Here is an 18,432-nt window from a genome sequence, read left to right as displayed (position 1 = left end):
TCATTTTGAATTTCGCTTCTGTCTCTGTTTCATTTGAATTTAATTTAATAAAAATCATCATCATCATCAATGTGGTTAAAATTTCATTATTTTGGCAAATTTTGCAAACAAATTTTTCGAATTTTTTTTTTCTCAGTGTCGCCTTTCGCAAAAACATGTATGTAAATAAAATATTAATAAAAACTGTTCTGTTTCGGTTTTTTTTTTTTTTTTATTTTTTTTTTGTTGCATGTTAAGTTGAAATTTGTATTTGCGGCTCTCGTGGAAGCTGCACAAGTTTTGTCCAAAATTTGGACAAATTTTGTGCAGTTTTAAGTAAAATTTTGGTTGCGATGCGAAATGTTGTTATTTTTGCTTCATCTTTTTTTTTTTGGAATTTTTTTTTTTTGATTTTTACCATTTTCTTTCGCAGTTGTGGCATGCCACAAGGCTGCAACCAGGTGAGTTAATCAGAACTCACCAAAAAAATTCGTACAAAAGATATTTTGTATCTTCGCTTCGTTCCTCGGCAAATCTTGAATATCTGTACCAATGGCTGTGTCTGTTTTTTTATTTTTTTTTTGTGAAATATATTTTGTTTTTTTTTTGGAAATTTCTTGTATAGTTTTAAAACCAATTTATCGTTTTGTTTTAGCAAAATTTTGAAACATGTTTGGCCTGATTGATTTGTAGTATATAAAATGTTTTTTTAGTAATATTTTCGTTTTTTTTTTTTTGTTATATTTTTTTATTATAATTTTTTTGTGATTGTTATTTTTGTGATTATCTCGACTATTTTCTGTTGTCACTAGTGTCTCTTTTTTTTCAAACTCAAACGCAGCACCTTTGCCTTTGTGATGCGGTTGGTTCAATTTGGTTTTGGTTCAAAATCAACCAAATATACCGATTTTTCAAATGTGCTCTTTGCGGGGGGGTTGGGGGCGGTTATGGTAGGGGGAGGTCAGGTTGGGCTTTTTATAGTAGGTAAACATTAGACAAATATATATGTTGTATATATCGGTTGGACCGGGTTGGACTTAATAAAAAGGTTTGTGCAGGTGTGCAGGTGTGTGTGAGTGTGTGTGTGTGTGTGTGTGTGTGCATGTGAAAGACATTTGGATTGATACTTAACATTTGGCAGGTAACAGCTGTTCGGTTGTGGTGGTGACAGGATCGGGGGCACAGGAACACACCTTAGGTTAGCTGGTTACCAGTTATTGGATACTAGATGCGGGGACTTGGAGCAATGGATGTGTGATTAGGAGTTGCGTTCTTCGGTTGGTTTTTTTCTTTTTTTGTGGTATTATACGTATTAGTAATTGTTGGTCGAAACAGGGGGAGTGGGGGGGGGGGGGGGGGCATACTTATGTTAAGTAAAACAAATGACTCTCTTCACATCTCTAATGTGCGCTTGCTTTCACAATGTTTATGTTATGTTATATTTTCAAGTAAGTAGGTGAATGTGTTTTATTATCGCAGCTTCTTCGACCCAATCTGAACACACAAACTTTCATTTTGCCACACAAATCTATTTTCTGTGTGACAAAACTAACACAATTAGAATCGACAGGCTTTCGCTCTAAAATAAATTTTTATATATTGTCCGGCATGTTAGAGATATACATAGATAATGAGAGAGAGAGAGAGAGAGAGAGAGATACAATGTGTGTGCGTGTGTGTGTGTGGTGGGTGTGTGAGTGTGTGAGTGTGTGAGTGTATGTAATGATTGATGCTGATTGATTGCCATTTAATGGCATAGTGATGGATTCTTGGATAGATTAATTGATTGACTGATTGATTGATTGAATGCTTCATTGACCGGCTACCTGACATTTTGAACTGATCAAATATACAAATATACAAATACTATATATGTATATAGCGCATACTCGATTCTTATTGGCATCGAGCTGGTTAAATGAAATATATGCGTTTTATGTGTAGGTTTTTATTATTACAGTGTTATAATCAAAGAACTCCCATACTGCAATTGCTTTCTTACATTCATACATATATCGAATAGATATATAGATATATAGATATATACCATATATGTGTGATTAATGTGGATGTGTGAATGTACTTAATTGCTTTAGGCATTGCTCTTGCTTAAAACTATAAACTAACGAACACAGGTGCACTCATAAAGTATCCGGTTAACATTTTCCATGTCTATATATATCTACAATTGTTTTTTATCATCTCTCTTAAAAAATACCAAAAAAAAAAGATATACTCTATATATATATTTAAAAAAAAAAAACCAAGATTAGCCTAGATGTTAACAAATGTATATGATAAACTTTTAAGTTGTAATTATTATGTTGTATATTTTTTCTTATTTACTGTAAGTCTATAAAATATCATATGTGCGTATGTGTGTGTGTGTGTGTGTGTGTGTGTGTGAGAGAGAGTGTTTATATAGTATATAGGGTATGCACTTCTCCTGGTTAGCTTAAGCCTACATAATTAAATTATCATTTATGTTTTGCATTTCATCCAAATACATAACTTTGCAATTGGTCGGTCGTTCGGTCGGTCGCTTTCTTTCATTTTCAACTTATTCTCATTCTTCTTTATGTGGTATTAAAAAAAAAAACGAATTTGTGTATAAAAAGCTTTAAAGGCTACGATTTGCACAACTGATTCGATTTGTGCCTAGGCTTACCTCTAAGTCTATATATATTTACTTAGCTGTATTTTATTTAAATTGTATTTTATTAAAGCCATTTGAAGAATTCACTACCGGCACCTTTTTGTAATTTATCATTTCTCTTCTTTTTTTTTCAACTCTACTCTATGTTTAGATTATTAATATGAAAAAAAATGATTGGAAAATGAGAAGATTTCAATAACATTTTATACCACTTCTCAAGAGCGAAAATTGCCCCCACGTGCTACTAATATGCGTGTGCGTGTATATATACTTATGTACGTGAGTGTAAACAGAGACAAATGCACATACATATACTTATGTAGAACGATAACTGGAGCATAGCTTAGAGCACCTCCCGCTTACCAGCACAAATTGTGTGTTTCTATGTCTAGATCTCTTTCTGTTACTGTTACTGTTACTGTTACTGTTACTGCTACTGATTCTGATTAAGTTATAATTGATTTGCTTACAACTACAAAAGGCAACTAAGTGTTACTAGCCTAGAATGTAATTATTTTGCTCTGCATATATAACCGTGTATTTGGGGTATTCAGAGTTGCCAGCAAAGCTGCATAAAGTTGACTTTGGATTGATTTTTCGCAGCGAAATGCCGAAATCTTAACTGAACTCCACGCCATTTAAAGCAACACTAACATTGCAAGTCTAGAGTTGGGCTCTGGAAGAAGTAGAGTGCAGAGTGGAGAGTCAAGCCAAGTCTACTTTATGTATAGCTTTGCAGGCGACTGTAAATATCCCAAATATGTACATACATACAGAAGCGCCGTTGTCGTAATTCTCTCCATTTTGTATACTTGTGTGTTGTATAATGTAAATGTAAATGTATATATGTGTGTGTGTGTGTGTGTATGATCGTGTGTGCGTGTGCGTGTGCGTGTGTTGTACATATGTATCTATGCAAGTATATATGTTGCTTTAATTTGATTAAGATTACAGTTACTCGTATTTGCAAATGTGTATCGCCCATTTTCATATAATTGACAAACTTAACAAAGGTTTCCTCTAATCTGTATTTACTATGCGAATATAGCCCGTAGCCAGAGGAGCGAATGCAGTTGCAGTTGCAGTTGCAGTTGCAGTTTCGGTTGCAGTTGCGGTTGCCGTTTGTTGAACACCCAACATTTTAGCTGCAGCTTCAAAAGTTCACATTGGCCTGGTGATGATAGTCAAAGTACATGAAATTCTATGAGGAGGAGTGATGGTTCAGCTGCTGATGGTAATAGGTGCTGGCGGCCTGTTGACCGGTGGTCGGCTCCTGCTTCGGCTGCTTCAGATTGCGATGGTATATGCTCTTGTGGTTGCGCAAACTGTTCAGGGAGCTGTAGACCCGCTTGCAGATGTTGCACACCGGCTCCTTGGTGGGCCGCATGTGTACGTTCTGTATGTGCCGCTTGAGCCTGGTCAGGGAGCTCAAATTCTTGTTGCACGGATTGCAGCGAAAATCATCGCCGCCGCTGGAGGCATTCAGGCTGCCGCCGGATGTGTTCAGTTGTGAGTTGTTCAGCGAGTTGTTGGCGCTGTTGCCGCTGGTCGAGGCCGATGCGTTGGCCGTTGCCGCCATATTGGCCATCACCGCGGCGAACATTTGCTGCTGCGCAGTTGTTGGTGTGTTCGCAGCGGGCGGACTGCAGCCGAGTATACCGTTGCTTGACTGACTGCCGCTGCCTGCATTGCTCAATTGGTGCTGTTGTTGTTGGTGCTGTTGCTGCTGCTGCTGCTGTTGTTGGTGCTGTTGTTGCTGCTGCTGCTGTTGCTGCTGCTGCTGTTGTTGCTGCTGCTGCTGCTGTTGCTGCTGCTGCTGCTGTTGCTGAGGCAGCGAGGGTGTAAGTATGCCGCCGTTGCTGCCGCTGCCGCTGCCCGTGCTGCCTGCGCTGATATTGTTGTTGCAATTGGCTGCGAATGTGGAGAGATTAAGCCCACAGATGCCAGAGGCGTTTGTGATGGCTGTTGATGTTGTTGTTGTTGTTGTTGTTGGCGTTGGCGTTGTTGTTGTTTGAGTTGTTGTTGTTGTGGTTTTTATTGTTGTTGAGTTATGGTTGTTTGTTTGTTCAGAGTAGAAGTTGTTGTTGTTGTTTGTTGTTGTAGAAGTTGTAGCATTTGTCGTCAGTTGACCTGACGACAAAGTAGGGAAGAAAGTCAGAAAACGTCGCATTAGCCCAAGGACAACGAGTTGAGAATTTGTTTTTGGTTTATCGAATTTTGTAGGTGGTTGGTATTTTTTTTTTTATTAAGTTTTTGATATATTTTTGCTTTTTTAGTTGAGGATTTTATCGAAAAATTATCATTAATAATTCGCAAGCATTTTTTTCATCAAATATAATATATATTTTTTGATTTAGTGTTCGTTTAATTCAAATATATATGCATATTGCAATTCTAGATTGCCGCTCACATACTCTAACGTTTTTTCTATTGTTTTAACTTTTAATTTAACTTTGGATTTATTTGATATTTATGGTAAATTACAATTTAGTAAGTGTCCTACGTACAAAAAAAAATGTATTTTTCATTTCTTTTTCTTTTTCTTTTTTTTGGTTTGTTTTTGATTTTGATTTATTTACTGTTTTTGCATCAGATGAGAGATTTGGGGGTCAAGTCGTGTTGTTATATGTATATGTAAGTAGCATATACATATGTATATTGTGGCAAAATAAGAAGAAGAATTTCGGCTTTAACAAGTGGACAAATTAATTTCCTTTCTGATTGTTCGTCGACATTTCAATATCTGACTAGACCTGAGAGATCCGAAAACTAAACTGCGCCTGGCTGCAGATCGAAGCTAACTGTAGAGATTTCTGCTTCAGCTTCGAGCTGCAGTCAATCATTGTCACAGTTACAGTTACAGCCAATCACATGATGTGTGCTCTCTTTTCTCTTTAATTTGAACCTGGACTCTGTTTGATACTCTTTTTGTTTTTTTTTAATTTAATTTTTTGTTTTTTTTTCGTTTTGTTTTCGATTTGTTTTTGTATTTTTACTGTTGGGATTAATATTGTATTGTTTGTAATTTCGTTGTTGTTATTGTTGTTGTTGTTGTTGTACTCGTTACCGTTGTGTGGCGGAGTGTGTGGCAATATACAGAGAGAGAGAGAGAGAGAGAGAGAGAGAGGGGGGGGGAGTAGAGGAAATCAAACGTGTGTGTGTGTGTGTGTTGATAGACTTTCATATTCTTCTTGTTGTTTGTCTGTGTGCGTGTTTTTTTGTGTTTTTGTATTTGTATCTGTGTATGTGTGTGTGTGTGTGTGTGTGTTAAACACCATCACCATAATAGTTCTTGCTGCGGTTTGTTGTTGCTGTTGTTGTTGTTGTTGTTGCTGTTGTTGAGTTTAGTTTCTTGTATTTGTTGTGTATATTTACATGTATTGTGTGTGTGTGTAGTTGTGTGTGGTTGTGTGTGTGTGTCACTTAAATAAAGGACTAAAAATAAACCATTTCCAAATTCGTTTTTCATCATCTCATTATCATCGTCTCATCATCATGTTTATCAGTTTTCGAAGGCGAAGCCATTGCAAATTTCAAATTAGCAACTTTGTTTTTATATGTATATTAATTTAAGTATTTTGTGCATAAAAAGTTGTTGTTTACATTGATGTCGAAATGTTTTTGTTTTTTTTTTTGGATTTTTTTTTTATATTTTTAGGCATGGGGAGTGTGGATTTTTCTTTTTTTTGATTTTGATTTTGGGAATTTGTTTCATAATATTAAATATATATAAAATTATGCGAAATCATTTATGCTTAGTCATAATAAAAGTACAACAAATGGATGTTTCTCTTATCGTAATTGCACAGCAAATTTAATTTTGAATTTTTTTTGCCAACTTAAACAAATGCAAAGTAAAAATTTGTACAATTTTTTTGTCTTAATTGATGCACAACTCAATTTCAATTGCATTGGTGAATTTAATGTATCGAATTTTCATTGAAACAAACACACACACATACACATACACACATGTGTGTAGGCGTGTGTGTGTGTGTGTGTGTGTGGGGGGGGGGGGGGGGGGGAGGAAGGGGACTAACCCTTGGATTTGTCCAAGAATGAGTTAATGGTGCAAGTTGGATGTGAGTGCTGTGCAACTTGTTTGTTCATTGGGTACAGGGTATAGTCAATTATAGTTATCGATAGTTATCGATTATGCGATTATTCGACTCGAAGTTGCCAATATGTGTGTGTGTGTGTGTGTGTGCGTGTGCTTAAAACTTAACTTACAAAAAGTAATTTACAGTATTGCTTAAAAGTTGTTCACCAATTAATTCAACTTAAAATTAGTTAATTTCGCAACTAAATTCAACTAAATGCTAAGCTCTTCTCTGTGTGTCTTCATTTCGCATGTGTGTATGTATGTGTGTGTGTGTGTGTGTGTGTATGTGTGTGTGTGTGTGTGTAGAACAGCAACAAATATACATATTTGGGGAGCGTAATTTAAAGCGTTTTATCATCAATTATATACGTGAAGCTTTCGACCTTTTACTGTTAACTGTTTGTATATATGTATATGTATTTGCATTTGTATATGTATTTGTATTTGTTTTGAATTCGTGTAGACCTTTGAATATTTGCCTGTGTTTGCACGTGGAGTAAAGCACAATTAACATGAGTTAGGTATTCATAATTGTTACTGTAATTAAACTACTTAATGTAATTGTAATGGTAACTCTTTTGTAATTGTATTTGTAAATGTATTTGTAATTGTAATTGTATTTGTAATTGTAATTGTAATTGTATTTGTAATTGTATTTGTTATTGTTGTTGTGTATTGATTGAATCGATCATCTCTTAGGGCTTAAAAAAGTTTTCGAATTGTACTCTTTGCTTTATCGCTAACATCATTTTGTTGGTATTTTTTAAATACTGTTAGTATTATTTTGGAAAGTAAATAGGTACATATAGCGTTAGTTATCATTGAGGTTAGTTTTTTTTTAGCTGTTAGAGCTGGTTGTATGTGTGTGGCGTATGTGTGTGTATATGTGTATGTGTGTGTATGTGTGTGTGTATGTGGGTGTGGTAGGTATGCGGATGTATGTATTAGTAGTGATCTCGAGCGCCTGGTGCTGCTGAATTTGGTACTTATTTTTATTGCTGCTTTTTGGACTTTTTTGCTTTCTTTTTTTCGGTTAAAGTTTCGAGTTTCGGATTGGTAAGGCCTCGCAATCGCTAATAAACGTTACACTTGAAGGATATATACTTTGTTTTATTCTAGTATTTGTATTTGTATTTTTGTGTTTTTTTTTTAACTTAATCGAAGTGCGTGTGCGTGTGCGGGTTTGTGTTTCTTACGGGAAGGGGCCAAGACCATTGTGTGTGTGTGTGTGTGTGTGTGAGTTATTGCTGTTGTCTGCCCGACTAAAATATAATTCACCATTTCAACGTGTGTATGTAATTGTTTGTTTGTGTGTGTGTGTGTGTGTGTGTATGAGTGTGTGCGTATGCGTACTTTTCTCTGTGTGGGTAAAGTATATAGAGGCTTTCGTTAATGCACATACATACAAACAAACGAGCATGCATACACATACACAAACACATACACACAAGCATGCTTGTGCGTATATGTGTGCGTGTGTATGTATGCCAGCACGTATGTACATATGATGTACACGATCGATCGCCTGATGTCGGATGTAAGTAGTACATATGTATACAAATGCCAATTGTTGTGCAGCTTCAATTCGATTCTATGCATATATCTTCACATTTCTGTTTCCGTATTCAAATAAGCATATTCGGATTTGCCAATTTAATAATTAGCCAGCCAATGGAGCCTACCTCAGTTTTCGGGGGGTGGGGTTTGTTGGGAAAGTGTGCGCTTTTTCTAATTTGCGGGTAAGCACGATGTACATACATACATACATATAAATGGGACATGATGTATGCACATACTATGCTATGCTAGGTTAAATGCCTGACCAATTCATTGATGTAAATATACATACAGATACATCAGCCGTGATGTACGCACATACTATCGCATGTGTAGTACATATATGACATGATGTATGCACATACTATGCTATGCTAGGTTAAATGCCTGACCAATTCATTGATGTAAAAATACATACAGATACATCAGACGTGATGTACGCACATACTATCGCATGTGTACATATATGTTTGCCTAATTTACGTTCAGGGGACAGGACGGATGATCGGGATATATATAGTATATACGTAAATGTTCATCAAGGGGGAAGAGATGATATGTAAGCATATGTATCGCACTTTGCATATACATACACACATTTTGATGAATATATGTACATATATGTATGTAGATACATATGTATGCATGTATGTGTGCGTATGTTATGCTGTTTGAATGTGCAAATAAAAATGTTATGCGTTTAGCTTTTGTTTCATATTCGAAATTAAATTTTGCTCATTAGTTTTAATTTGAATCAAATCGAATTGGAAATGAAAATAATTTCAAGTAATTAAAAAACAATTTTAAACGAAAGACACATTAAAAATAACGGTGCAATTGATGTTTTATAATTGTTTTGGTTTTTCATATTTTAAAAGTTTTTTAGTTTTTTCAATGCAAATACATATAATTGAAGCTTTTCTTTTGCTTTTGCTGTTTATTGGGGTCAGAGTTGGGATGTTGTGGGGAAAGTGGCAAGGGGCAAGGGGGAATATGGCTTGGAGAATTGGTATACTTAGTTTTAGACACAAGCACGACGACGTACAAAAGTAAATTAAAAAATTTCAATACATAATATATTTAAGTATGTATATATTCGATCGATCGATTATAATGCGTTGCATTTTACCGAAACAGAAGAGTTACATCAAATAAGGGTTGTTGTGGCTGTTATGTATGTACTATGGCATGGATCAATCAAAAGAACTCAACTGAACTCAACTGAACTCAACTAAAATAAATAAAAGCAACAAAGCAACTATTTAAAAATAATATTTAAACGCTTCTTGACTTCCCCTTCCTCTTTCTCTCTCGCTCGCTCTCTCTTTCCCTAGGAGGCTGGGCAACAGTGTTGCCAACTGCCCGCCGATAAAAGCCTGAATAGACAACACTGCTTGATGACAGTGTTGTCAACAGTAGTTAAATCCAGTGTTAAGAATAGCTTTAAGAAAAAAGCCGAAATACTTGCCAAAAAAAAAAAAAATAGCTAAATCAGTTTAAAATGCCAACTGTTTCCGGCTGACAAGTTCTAACAATAGCCAAATGTGGCTAGAAAATAACTGGCTGGCAACACTGAAAATATTCGAGAAAGTTATCACATTTGAGCCTAAATAAAATTCGGGCCATTTTAGCAAACTGATTTAACACAGAAACGAAAACGGAAACGGAAACGAAACGGAAACGGGAACATGAATTGAAACATAAAAAAAAACAAAAACCATAATCATTTCATTTGGCATATAAGTATACAATTAATAGATATAAGCGTAATAAGGTAATTGAACGCATTTGATAATTGTGTTTGATATGTATGCATGTGGATATATGTGTGTGTGTGTGTGTGTGTGTGTGTGTGTGTGTATGTATAGAATGTATTGCTGATGGTTTTTTTTTTTATTATTATTACGAATACAAAATTAGCACACAAATCAACGAAACTAAAACGTTAAACGATTAAACGATTAAAATGGACTCAGAAAATGAACGAACGAACGAAACAAAAAAATTACGGAAAATATATATTTAAGATCATCATTCTGTTCAAAGCTAGCTTCAATATTGATTCTAATTTGAGCTCGGTTTCGAATTCGAATTGGTTTGTTTACCGAATTCCTAATACGAATTGACTAGCTTTAAATGTTCGGCATTCGTATAGCGGTGTGTGAGAGAGAGAGAGAGAGAGAGAGAGAAGGAAAGATATAGAGAGAGCGATCGAATGTGGCTTTATGACATATTTAGAGTATATTTTGTTGAATCTGATTTAACATGTGTGAAACATGAAGTAAGCCGAATGAACTTGAAATCTAACACACAAAAAAAAAATACGCACAAAACACTGAACCAAACAATCAAAATACGTTGCCCCAATTGTTTTTTTTTGCTAATTGGAAAATACGTTGCCCCAATTGGAGTTTTGCTCATTAGACACAGGCACATCCCAGTTTCAGTCCAATTCATAAATTATCAACACGAGCTGAGCTCCCGTAGAAATCTCAAATAGATGCTTCTATGTCTATGTCTGTTCATACACTCCAAAAAAATGTTCATTCTTAGTTCTGGAAAATCGCCATAAAATGAAAATTGATTTCTCAATTTGTTGTAATTAGCTAAAAAGTTCCTCAACAATTTTCTTTTGATTATATTAAAAACTATCACAAGTTATTTTATTTTTTTTTCTATCCGTTTTTTCTTTAGGGAAAAAGTATTTTATGTCAATTTTCTCAAAACAATTTTTTTGTAAATATATTATTTAGCTACTAAAAAACAATAACAAGTTATTCCAGTTATTTTATTCTTTCTTTAGTATTTAGTATTTTCTGGCAATTTTCTGAAATGCATGAAAATCGTTGTTTTCAGTGTATCTGTTCCTGTTCATGTTGGGGCAGGCCACAAAGCCGCAAAGCCGCAAAGCTTTTCCGAACTGGTTTTAGGTTGAAGCATGTTCTGAGGCACGCACATCCTGTGTGTGTGCGAGGGAGGGCTGGAAGGGCTGGAAGGGGGCGTGGCAAATTGTTGTGGCCTAACCTCAGAATAACAGCGGCAATTAAAATGTGCGCCACATATTCAAAAACAGTCAATTTTGCTAAACATTCCTTCTCCCCGTCAAAGTGCGTTCGTTCAGTTAATTAGTTTAATGTATTCACACACACGCACACACACACACACACACACACACACGCACAGTAAAGGAGTCTGTGGCAAGGATTGCTTGCAAAGGACTCACGTATCGGAATGTTGGGTTCAGTGTGATGCTTACATGAATATGGCTGGATTATGAAATTTCGATTTCGCATTGCTAGCACATTGCTCCGCATTATCATTATGTGATAATCATCATCATCATCATCGTGAGCATCATTAGCGTCATCAGCTTGGCGGTTTGTTATACATATGATTATTACGGCTAACTGATTTGTATGGCCTAAACTCAAAGCATTTCCGTTTTTCAAATTGTTTAAATTTGACGTTTGGCGGAAATAAATGAAAACATTTACCATCGAAACAATCGAACAAGAAAGAAATTTATACACTTTTCTTATTGGACTTGAAGATGCAAACAGAACAAAAAAAACGATTAGATAAAAAAAAAAAAAAAAAATTATTGAAAATAAAAACTGTTTTGTAACTATTTTATTTCAGCATTAAGTTTACGTGTTTGCAATTCTAAAATGTCCCTGACAAAGGTGGGCAGACTCTACATATATATTTATATAGGGTATATATTGCATTAGATACCCTGTACTAGCCACCTTTGATGGGGACGTTAGTATGTTTTGAAATAAAATCAAAAATTAAATGACTGAATCGAATGAAATTATCAAATATTCTTGTGTGTAGGTAAATAAATCAAAAGTTAAATCAAATTGTAGTTAACACACATATATATAGCCCGATTTATATGCATGGCACGTAACGTATGTAAGTATGTTTTTTTCAAGTAAAACAAATGATACAGACACATTTCTTCAACGTTAAAATATTTGGATTTCTATTAATTCCTTTTTTTTTTTTCATTGATATTAATTTATTTGGGTTTTCTTTTTGTTTTGTTGATATTTTTGATAAATATATACATATATATATATACATATAAATATATATATATATATATATAGATATAGATATTTCTTGGTATTTGCATTTGATGTAAAAAATGTAATAATGAGCTTTTGAGCGCAAATAGAGCGAAACAATAGAGTAAATAGAGAGAAATGTTCGGACTCACCTTGTGGAGAGACGGCAAGTTCACCAGATTGTTGTAGCTGTGTGTTGAGACCTGGATATATATGATCGAAAGGATCAAGAGAAGATTTTTTATGGATATAGAAATCAATGTGCATATATAGGTGTGTGTCTGTGTCTGTGTGTGTGTGTGTGTGTGTGTGTGTCAATAGAAATGTATGCCTACATTTAGAAAATCGCCTTTTCATGAAAACATTTTCGGAAAAATGTCAACAATTTCTTGTTTTTAGTTTTTTTATATTAATAATTTTTTGGCTAACTTTAACTATTTTTTGGAAATTATTTCGGAATATTTCGCATTTATGTTTGGTTATTTCAGAAATATCCCCAACTTTTGCTTTACTTTAACTTTAACTAATTTTTTTTTAAATTTTTGAATATTTCAAACGATTTTCAATATATGTTTGGGTTTTTCAAGAATATCCCTGAATTTGAATATACATCTAGCTTTAACTGTGAATTATTTTTTGGAAATTATTTCTGAATATTGCAAAGAATTTTTCAATTTTTATTTTATTTTTATTTTTTTTTTTCTTTTAAGAATCTGCCTGACTTTTGCTATACTTTAGCATCGCATCTTGGTTTAACTTGAATTCATGTTTTTTGAATATTATTTCGTCGATTTTCAATTGATGGCGATTTGCTAAACTGGAGAGTATATACATATATGGATATATAGTTGGATAATACGCACCAATCAAAGCTGAATGATCGAGATTGGACATCGGAAAGTTGAATGCGGCGCCCGGAAACAGTTTGCTGTCAGCTGGCGACATGATGAACGGCTGTGCGGCATGATGGGAGGCGAGATTCTCGTTGATCTCATCATCATTGCCGGAGCTGCAAAGGGAATAGGTTAGGGTTATCAAATATTGCTCGGACTCTGTGCAAGTTGTGCTGTTGTGTTACCTCAGGGAGCCTTTGCCGCCGTCAGCGCTGCTGGATCGATTGGCGTCATGCTCGCCGGTCGAGTCGTTGCTGTGCTCCTCATTGACATTCGGATTGTTGGCGTTGTTGTTGTTGTTGCTGCTGGAGCAGACCAGCTCCATGGGCTCCGACTTGACGTCCTCGACACCACGGGCCAAAGGCGACGGTGTCAAACTGCCCAGCTTATCGCTAATGGAGATGCCATTGCCATTGGTGTTGCCAGAGTTGCCCGAGTTGCCACTGGGTCGATTACCTGGAGATGGAGATGCAAATCAAAATCAATCCCAGCTGGATTTTGGAGTGGGATTACTCACGTTTCTCCTCCTTGAGCGGCGGCGTGTTGTTGTTGTTGTGGTGATGCTTGATCGTGCTGAAGTCGGCCGGCGTTAGCTGCGGCGAGGCGCTGCGCGCGTGCATCTGCAAATCGGGGCTGTTGTTGTTGTTGCTGCTGCTGCTGCTGGCGGCGGGCGGCAGCCCGTTGTCGGCGCTGCGCAAACGCTTCAAGGCATGCGACGTCTCTTCGACTGAGGCGGCGGCGGCGGCGGCGCTGCTGCTGCTGTGATGCATCATGGCCATGCGCTTCAGCAGATTGTTGTTAATGTGCGGCGGCAGCGGCGGCGGCGGCGGCGACGACGACGACCCAACTCCCTGGCGGCTGCTGAACAATGTGGCAGCGCCGCCGTCGTCATGATGTGCATGTGGATGTGTGTTCAGTGGCTGGCGTATTCCGGCATTGGCCAAATTCTGTATCTGTGCCAGGTGCTGTAAAGGTAAGACGTTGAAATAGCTGCTGCTGCTGGAATTAAAGGTGCGTCTACTTACGCTGTGCGTGTCCTCGGCCTGTTGCTGTGTCAGGCCGGAGACGCGCAGCACCTCGGCGGTCTTGAGGAACGACTGCAGCGACTTCTGATGCACATTCACCTCGCCGTGGTATATGAATTCGACCAGCGAGTGCAGATCCATGAAATTGACATCTTGCAGCAATATGACCGGATGTTTGCAGGGTGTGCTCTAAAAAATAGACAATGCCAGCCATTAGTCTTAGTCTTAACCAAGTTTCCCTCCTCAATAATAACCTTCAACTATCTCGGAAATGTCAACGCTGCTCCACTCCATACAAGCGAATCACTTAAGACTCGTCTGCCTCCATACATACACATACTTTAATAAACATTTCAACTTAGTTCAAGCTCTAAGAGAGCTCAAAAAAAGTCAAAGGCAAGTTTATTCGTACTTGAAAAAAGTCATGCTTGATATAAGAATTTCATGCCAAAGTCAAATTCAACCTAATTGCAAGACTAGATTTACTTGATTCAATATTTGCAGACTTGTTATTCTATACATATATAATTCAAGCTCTAAGATAGCTCAAAAAAGTCAAAGGCAGTCCTTGACGCAACTTTATTCATACCATAAAAAGATGCATGCTTGAAATAAGAATTTCATGCCAAGGTCAAGTATTATAGAGACTGCTTTAATTTGATTCAAGCAAGAGTTGAGTTCATAAAAACTTGAATCAAGTTGTTACTCTTATAGTTTTTCAGCCCAATTGCAAGACTATATATAATTGATTCAATATTTGCAGACCTGTTATTTAATAACCATTTCGACTTAATTCAAGCTCTAAGAGAGCTCAAAAAAGTCAAAGGCAATCCTTGAGTCAAGTTTATACGTACTTGAAAAAAGTCATGCTTGAAATAAGAATTTCATGCCAAAGTCAGATTGCAAGTCAATTGCAAGACTAGATTTACTTGATTCAATATTTGCAGTATCAAGTATTCAGATTCAAGTATAAGTTAAGCTGGAAACAACTTGAATCAAGTTGTTACTGTTATGTTTTTCAGCCCAATTGCAAGACTAGATTTACTTGATTCAATATTTTCAGTCCTTTTGCACACACACATCGCTTGCAGCTGACCCCATTTCCCCCTGCCCCAAAACCAGTTGCAGGGCGAATGAATGCCAACCACGTCGTCTTTATTCTTCGAGTTCGAGTCTGCAGTCTCCAGTTTTATGTGTGTGTAAATTTCACTTTATCATCAAGTGGCAAGCCAACAAAGTGCATCAAAATTAGGTCAAGTTACGGCGTCTTTGTTATTATTTCGATTGCGCGCCTTGCGTCTACAGATACAGATACAGATTCAGGCCCAGGCCCAGCCCCAGCCCCAGCTCCATGCCCGATCTCATGTACATTTCTGTGGATGTGCATCGAGAGACAGACAGAGAAAAAGAAGACAGACAGACAGACAGACAGACGGACAGACAGACGGACAGACAGTTGGTTGGTCTTGTCTTGACTTGTCTCTGCGCCTTATTTACTCGAGCTTGCAATTTATTTTCACATTCGCAGATGAGCTGATGTAAACGCATATGTACACGCATGTGCATGTATGTGCATGTATGCATATATAATCGTACACATATTCCGTGCTTATATTTGCCAACACGATCGTGTGTGTGTGCAGAGACGGGTAGAGAGGCAGGGACGGGGACGGGGACGGGAACAGGCGCAGCGGCAGATTGTGAAATTGAGGTCAAGAGACGGCAGCGATCAAGTGATCGTCACATCCAAAGAGCACCTACATGATTTTCGCCGAAAAAAAAAACAAAAACAAAAAGAAGAAGAAGAAGCAAAGTGCAAAAAAGAGAAGTGGGGAAAACAATATGAGAAACAGGAACTGCAACATCGACCTAGAGATTCGGCTAGAGAAAGAGGCTGAGGCGGAGGACAGTGTAAAAGGGTCTGCTTGGATATCTGCTGTGCGCGCGCCAGTGTTGCACAACTGTGCGCACCAGTGTTGCCAACTGTCGTTACAAAAAGTTACTATGCTTGATATGAGAAACAGGAACTGCAACGACGATCGAAATTTGGCTCAATGAAAGAGGCTCTAGGCAGCGCGTGAAGCACAGTGTAAAAGGGTCTGCTTGGATTTCTGCTGTGCGCGCGCCAGTGTTGCACAACTGTCGCTGTCAAAAGGTGGCTTTGTGCGAGCCAGTGTTGCACAACTGTCGCTGGCTTTGCGCAATTGCCTTTCAAAACAGTTGACTAAGTTGAATTATGATAAAAGAACCGAAATTTTCGCTATCTGTAGACGATAAGCAGGGTTGTTCTCAGTACTTGTCATTTCGAGAAAATGAGAAAATGAAATCGAAATCATTTTCAAAATAGCATAGATTGCAGGCAGCTACAAATATCATGACGATCTCTGAAAGTATTCGAGTTTAGCTTAAAAAAAAAGAGTAAAATTTAGCTGAGCTGGCAACCCTGTTACACCAAATGCAAATTGTGAAAGGCAGCTACAAATTTCAAGACGATTTCTGAAAGTATTCGAGTTTAGCTTAAAAAAAAAGTAAAATTTAGCTGAGCCAGGGTTGCCACTGTTACACCAAATGCAAATTGTGAAAGGCAGCTACGAATTTCAAGACGATCTCTGAAAGTATTCGAGTTTAGCTTAAAAAAAAAGTAAAATTTAGCTGAGCTGGCAACCCTGTTACACCAAATGCAAGTTGTGAAAGGCAATTTCTTGCTAAGTGGGCGTGTCCCGACACATCCGCAGCTGCTTGTCGCGGACAGTCGCAGTCGCAGCTCGCAGTCACAGCTCTCAGTCGCAGTCGCAGTCACAGTTTCAGTTTGAACAGAAGCCAAAATGCTTTTAGAAGCGCCCATTAGGCTGGCTCGGACTGCTCTGGCAGTTGGCAGTTGTTGCCACTTCATATCTTGTTGTCTGTTTGTTGTCTGTTTGGGAGGGAATGGGAGGCGGGGCTTTGCAGTTTTACACCTAATTAAAATAATGCGCTGCAGTTAATTAAATATTTATGCATAGGCACAAGGCGCGCACAATTGCGACGCGCCGAGAAGATCAGGCACAGAGAAGTGTCGCCCGGACCCGGACCCGGACCCGGACCCGGACTGGACTCTAGTTTGCATGTCTGTTGTTGCTGTTGTTGCATGTATTTCAAATTGAATTTACAAACTTCGCTGCCTGCCTGCCTGCCTGCCTCTCTCGCGTATATTGTTGCCAACTGCCAACAAAGTTTTTCGTATACTCTGTACTAATTTCTTGGTATATAATTATTTTAGCATTTTTTTCTTTCCCTTGGCATTGTTGCAGTTGCAGTTGCAGTCTTTTCTTTTTTTTGCGCTCTGCATTTAGTTGGCCTTTTTACCAAATTAAATGCCGACTTGCTGTTGTCTGCAATTGTGTTGGCTCGCCATTATCATAGACCCCGCCCCGCCCCGCCCCGCCCCGCCCCGCCCCGCCCCGTGTGAAACTTTGCAATTTATTGGCCGGATAGCTTGTAAAATGAGGCAAATCTGTAGGTGGACCCCGTGTCGTATACACAACAATATGCACGGGTACACAATGTTGACGTATTGTCAGAAATAAGGATTGCAACCATTTGCGACGCAAATGACACTAAATGCGACTCCCCCTCTCCCCCCTCTCTTTCTATACTCTTTCGCAAATGTTAAAAGAGCATATTGGCCCGACTGTCCGTCTGCTCGTCTATGTATAGTTCTCTATAGCTTGAAATTTGGAATATATATAGAATATATAGATATAAAGTTGTGGGACGAGCCCAATTAGACCAAGATCTTCCACGATGAAAAAGCGAGATAGTTCAAATATGATAGAGACTGAAATTTGGAATATATATATTCCTATCTACACGACAAATTTGTGTCAGACTCGACCAATTAGAACTCTGTTGACATTCTCCAGAAATCTTCCACAATTAAAGCGCGAGACAGATAGATTAAGATAGATTTTGATGGGTAGCATAATAATATCTAATCTAATAAGGAACTGAGCGAGCATTGGGCAGTCGTTGGGACTCGCCCGCAACAATTTTGCCTTCAAAGTTGCTGCATTAAATTGTTGCTGTTGTTTCTTTTCTTTTGCGTCTAAAATGTACAAAAGCAAGTTTTCTATCATGTTAACAAATCACGTCAAGAGCGAATATTTTG

General features: G+C 37.5%; 1 protein-coding gene across 6 annotated transcripts in view; it reads right to left on the bottom strand.

Annotated features, from left to right (window-relative positions):
- The window catches only part of br (broad), a 120,471-nt gene that overhangs the window by 15,214 nt on the left and 86,825 nt on the right, over positions 1-18,432 (bottom strand). For 4 of the 6 annotated variants that reach the window (XM_064700284.1, XM_064700285.1, XM_064700286.1 and 1 more), the window contains exons 4-8: positions 14,286-14,474; positions 13,778-14,225; positions 13,446-13,716; positions 13,231-13,376; positions 12,520-12,570 (exon numbers count right to left, since the gene is read on the bottom strand). In XM_064700284.1, coding sequence (XP_064556354.1) covers positions 12,520-12,570; positions 13,231-13,376; positions 13,446-13,716; positions 13,778-14,225; positions 14,286-14,474 — 1,105 coding nt within the window. Of the gene's footprint in view, positions 1-1,386; positions 4,766-12,519; positions 12,571-13,230; positions 13,377-13,445; positions 13,717-13,777; positions 14,226-14,285; positions 14,475-18,432 lie in introns of those variants that run through there. The other 2 variants (XM_064700282.1, XM_064700283.1) reach the window with 2 other exon arrangements.

Source organism: Drosophila montana, unplaced genomic scaffold (genome assembly GCF_035044405.1).
Source record: "Drosophila montana isolate Dmon_TW-CO22-7 unplaced genomic scaffold, ASM3504440v1 contig_1688_1, whole genome shotgun sequence".
In the NCBI taxonomy this organism is placed as follows: domain Eukaryota; kingdom Metazoa; phylum Arthropoda; class Insecta; order Diptera; family Drosophilidae; genus Drosophila; species Drosophila montana.
Note: the sequence above shows the minus strand (reverse complement) of the source record. Positions and strands in the feature narration are given on the sequence as shown.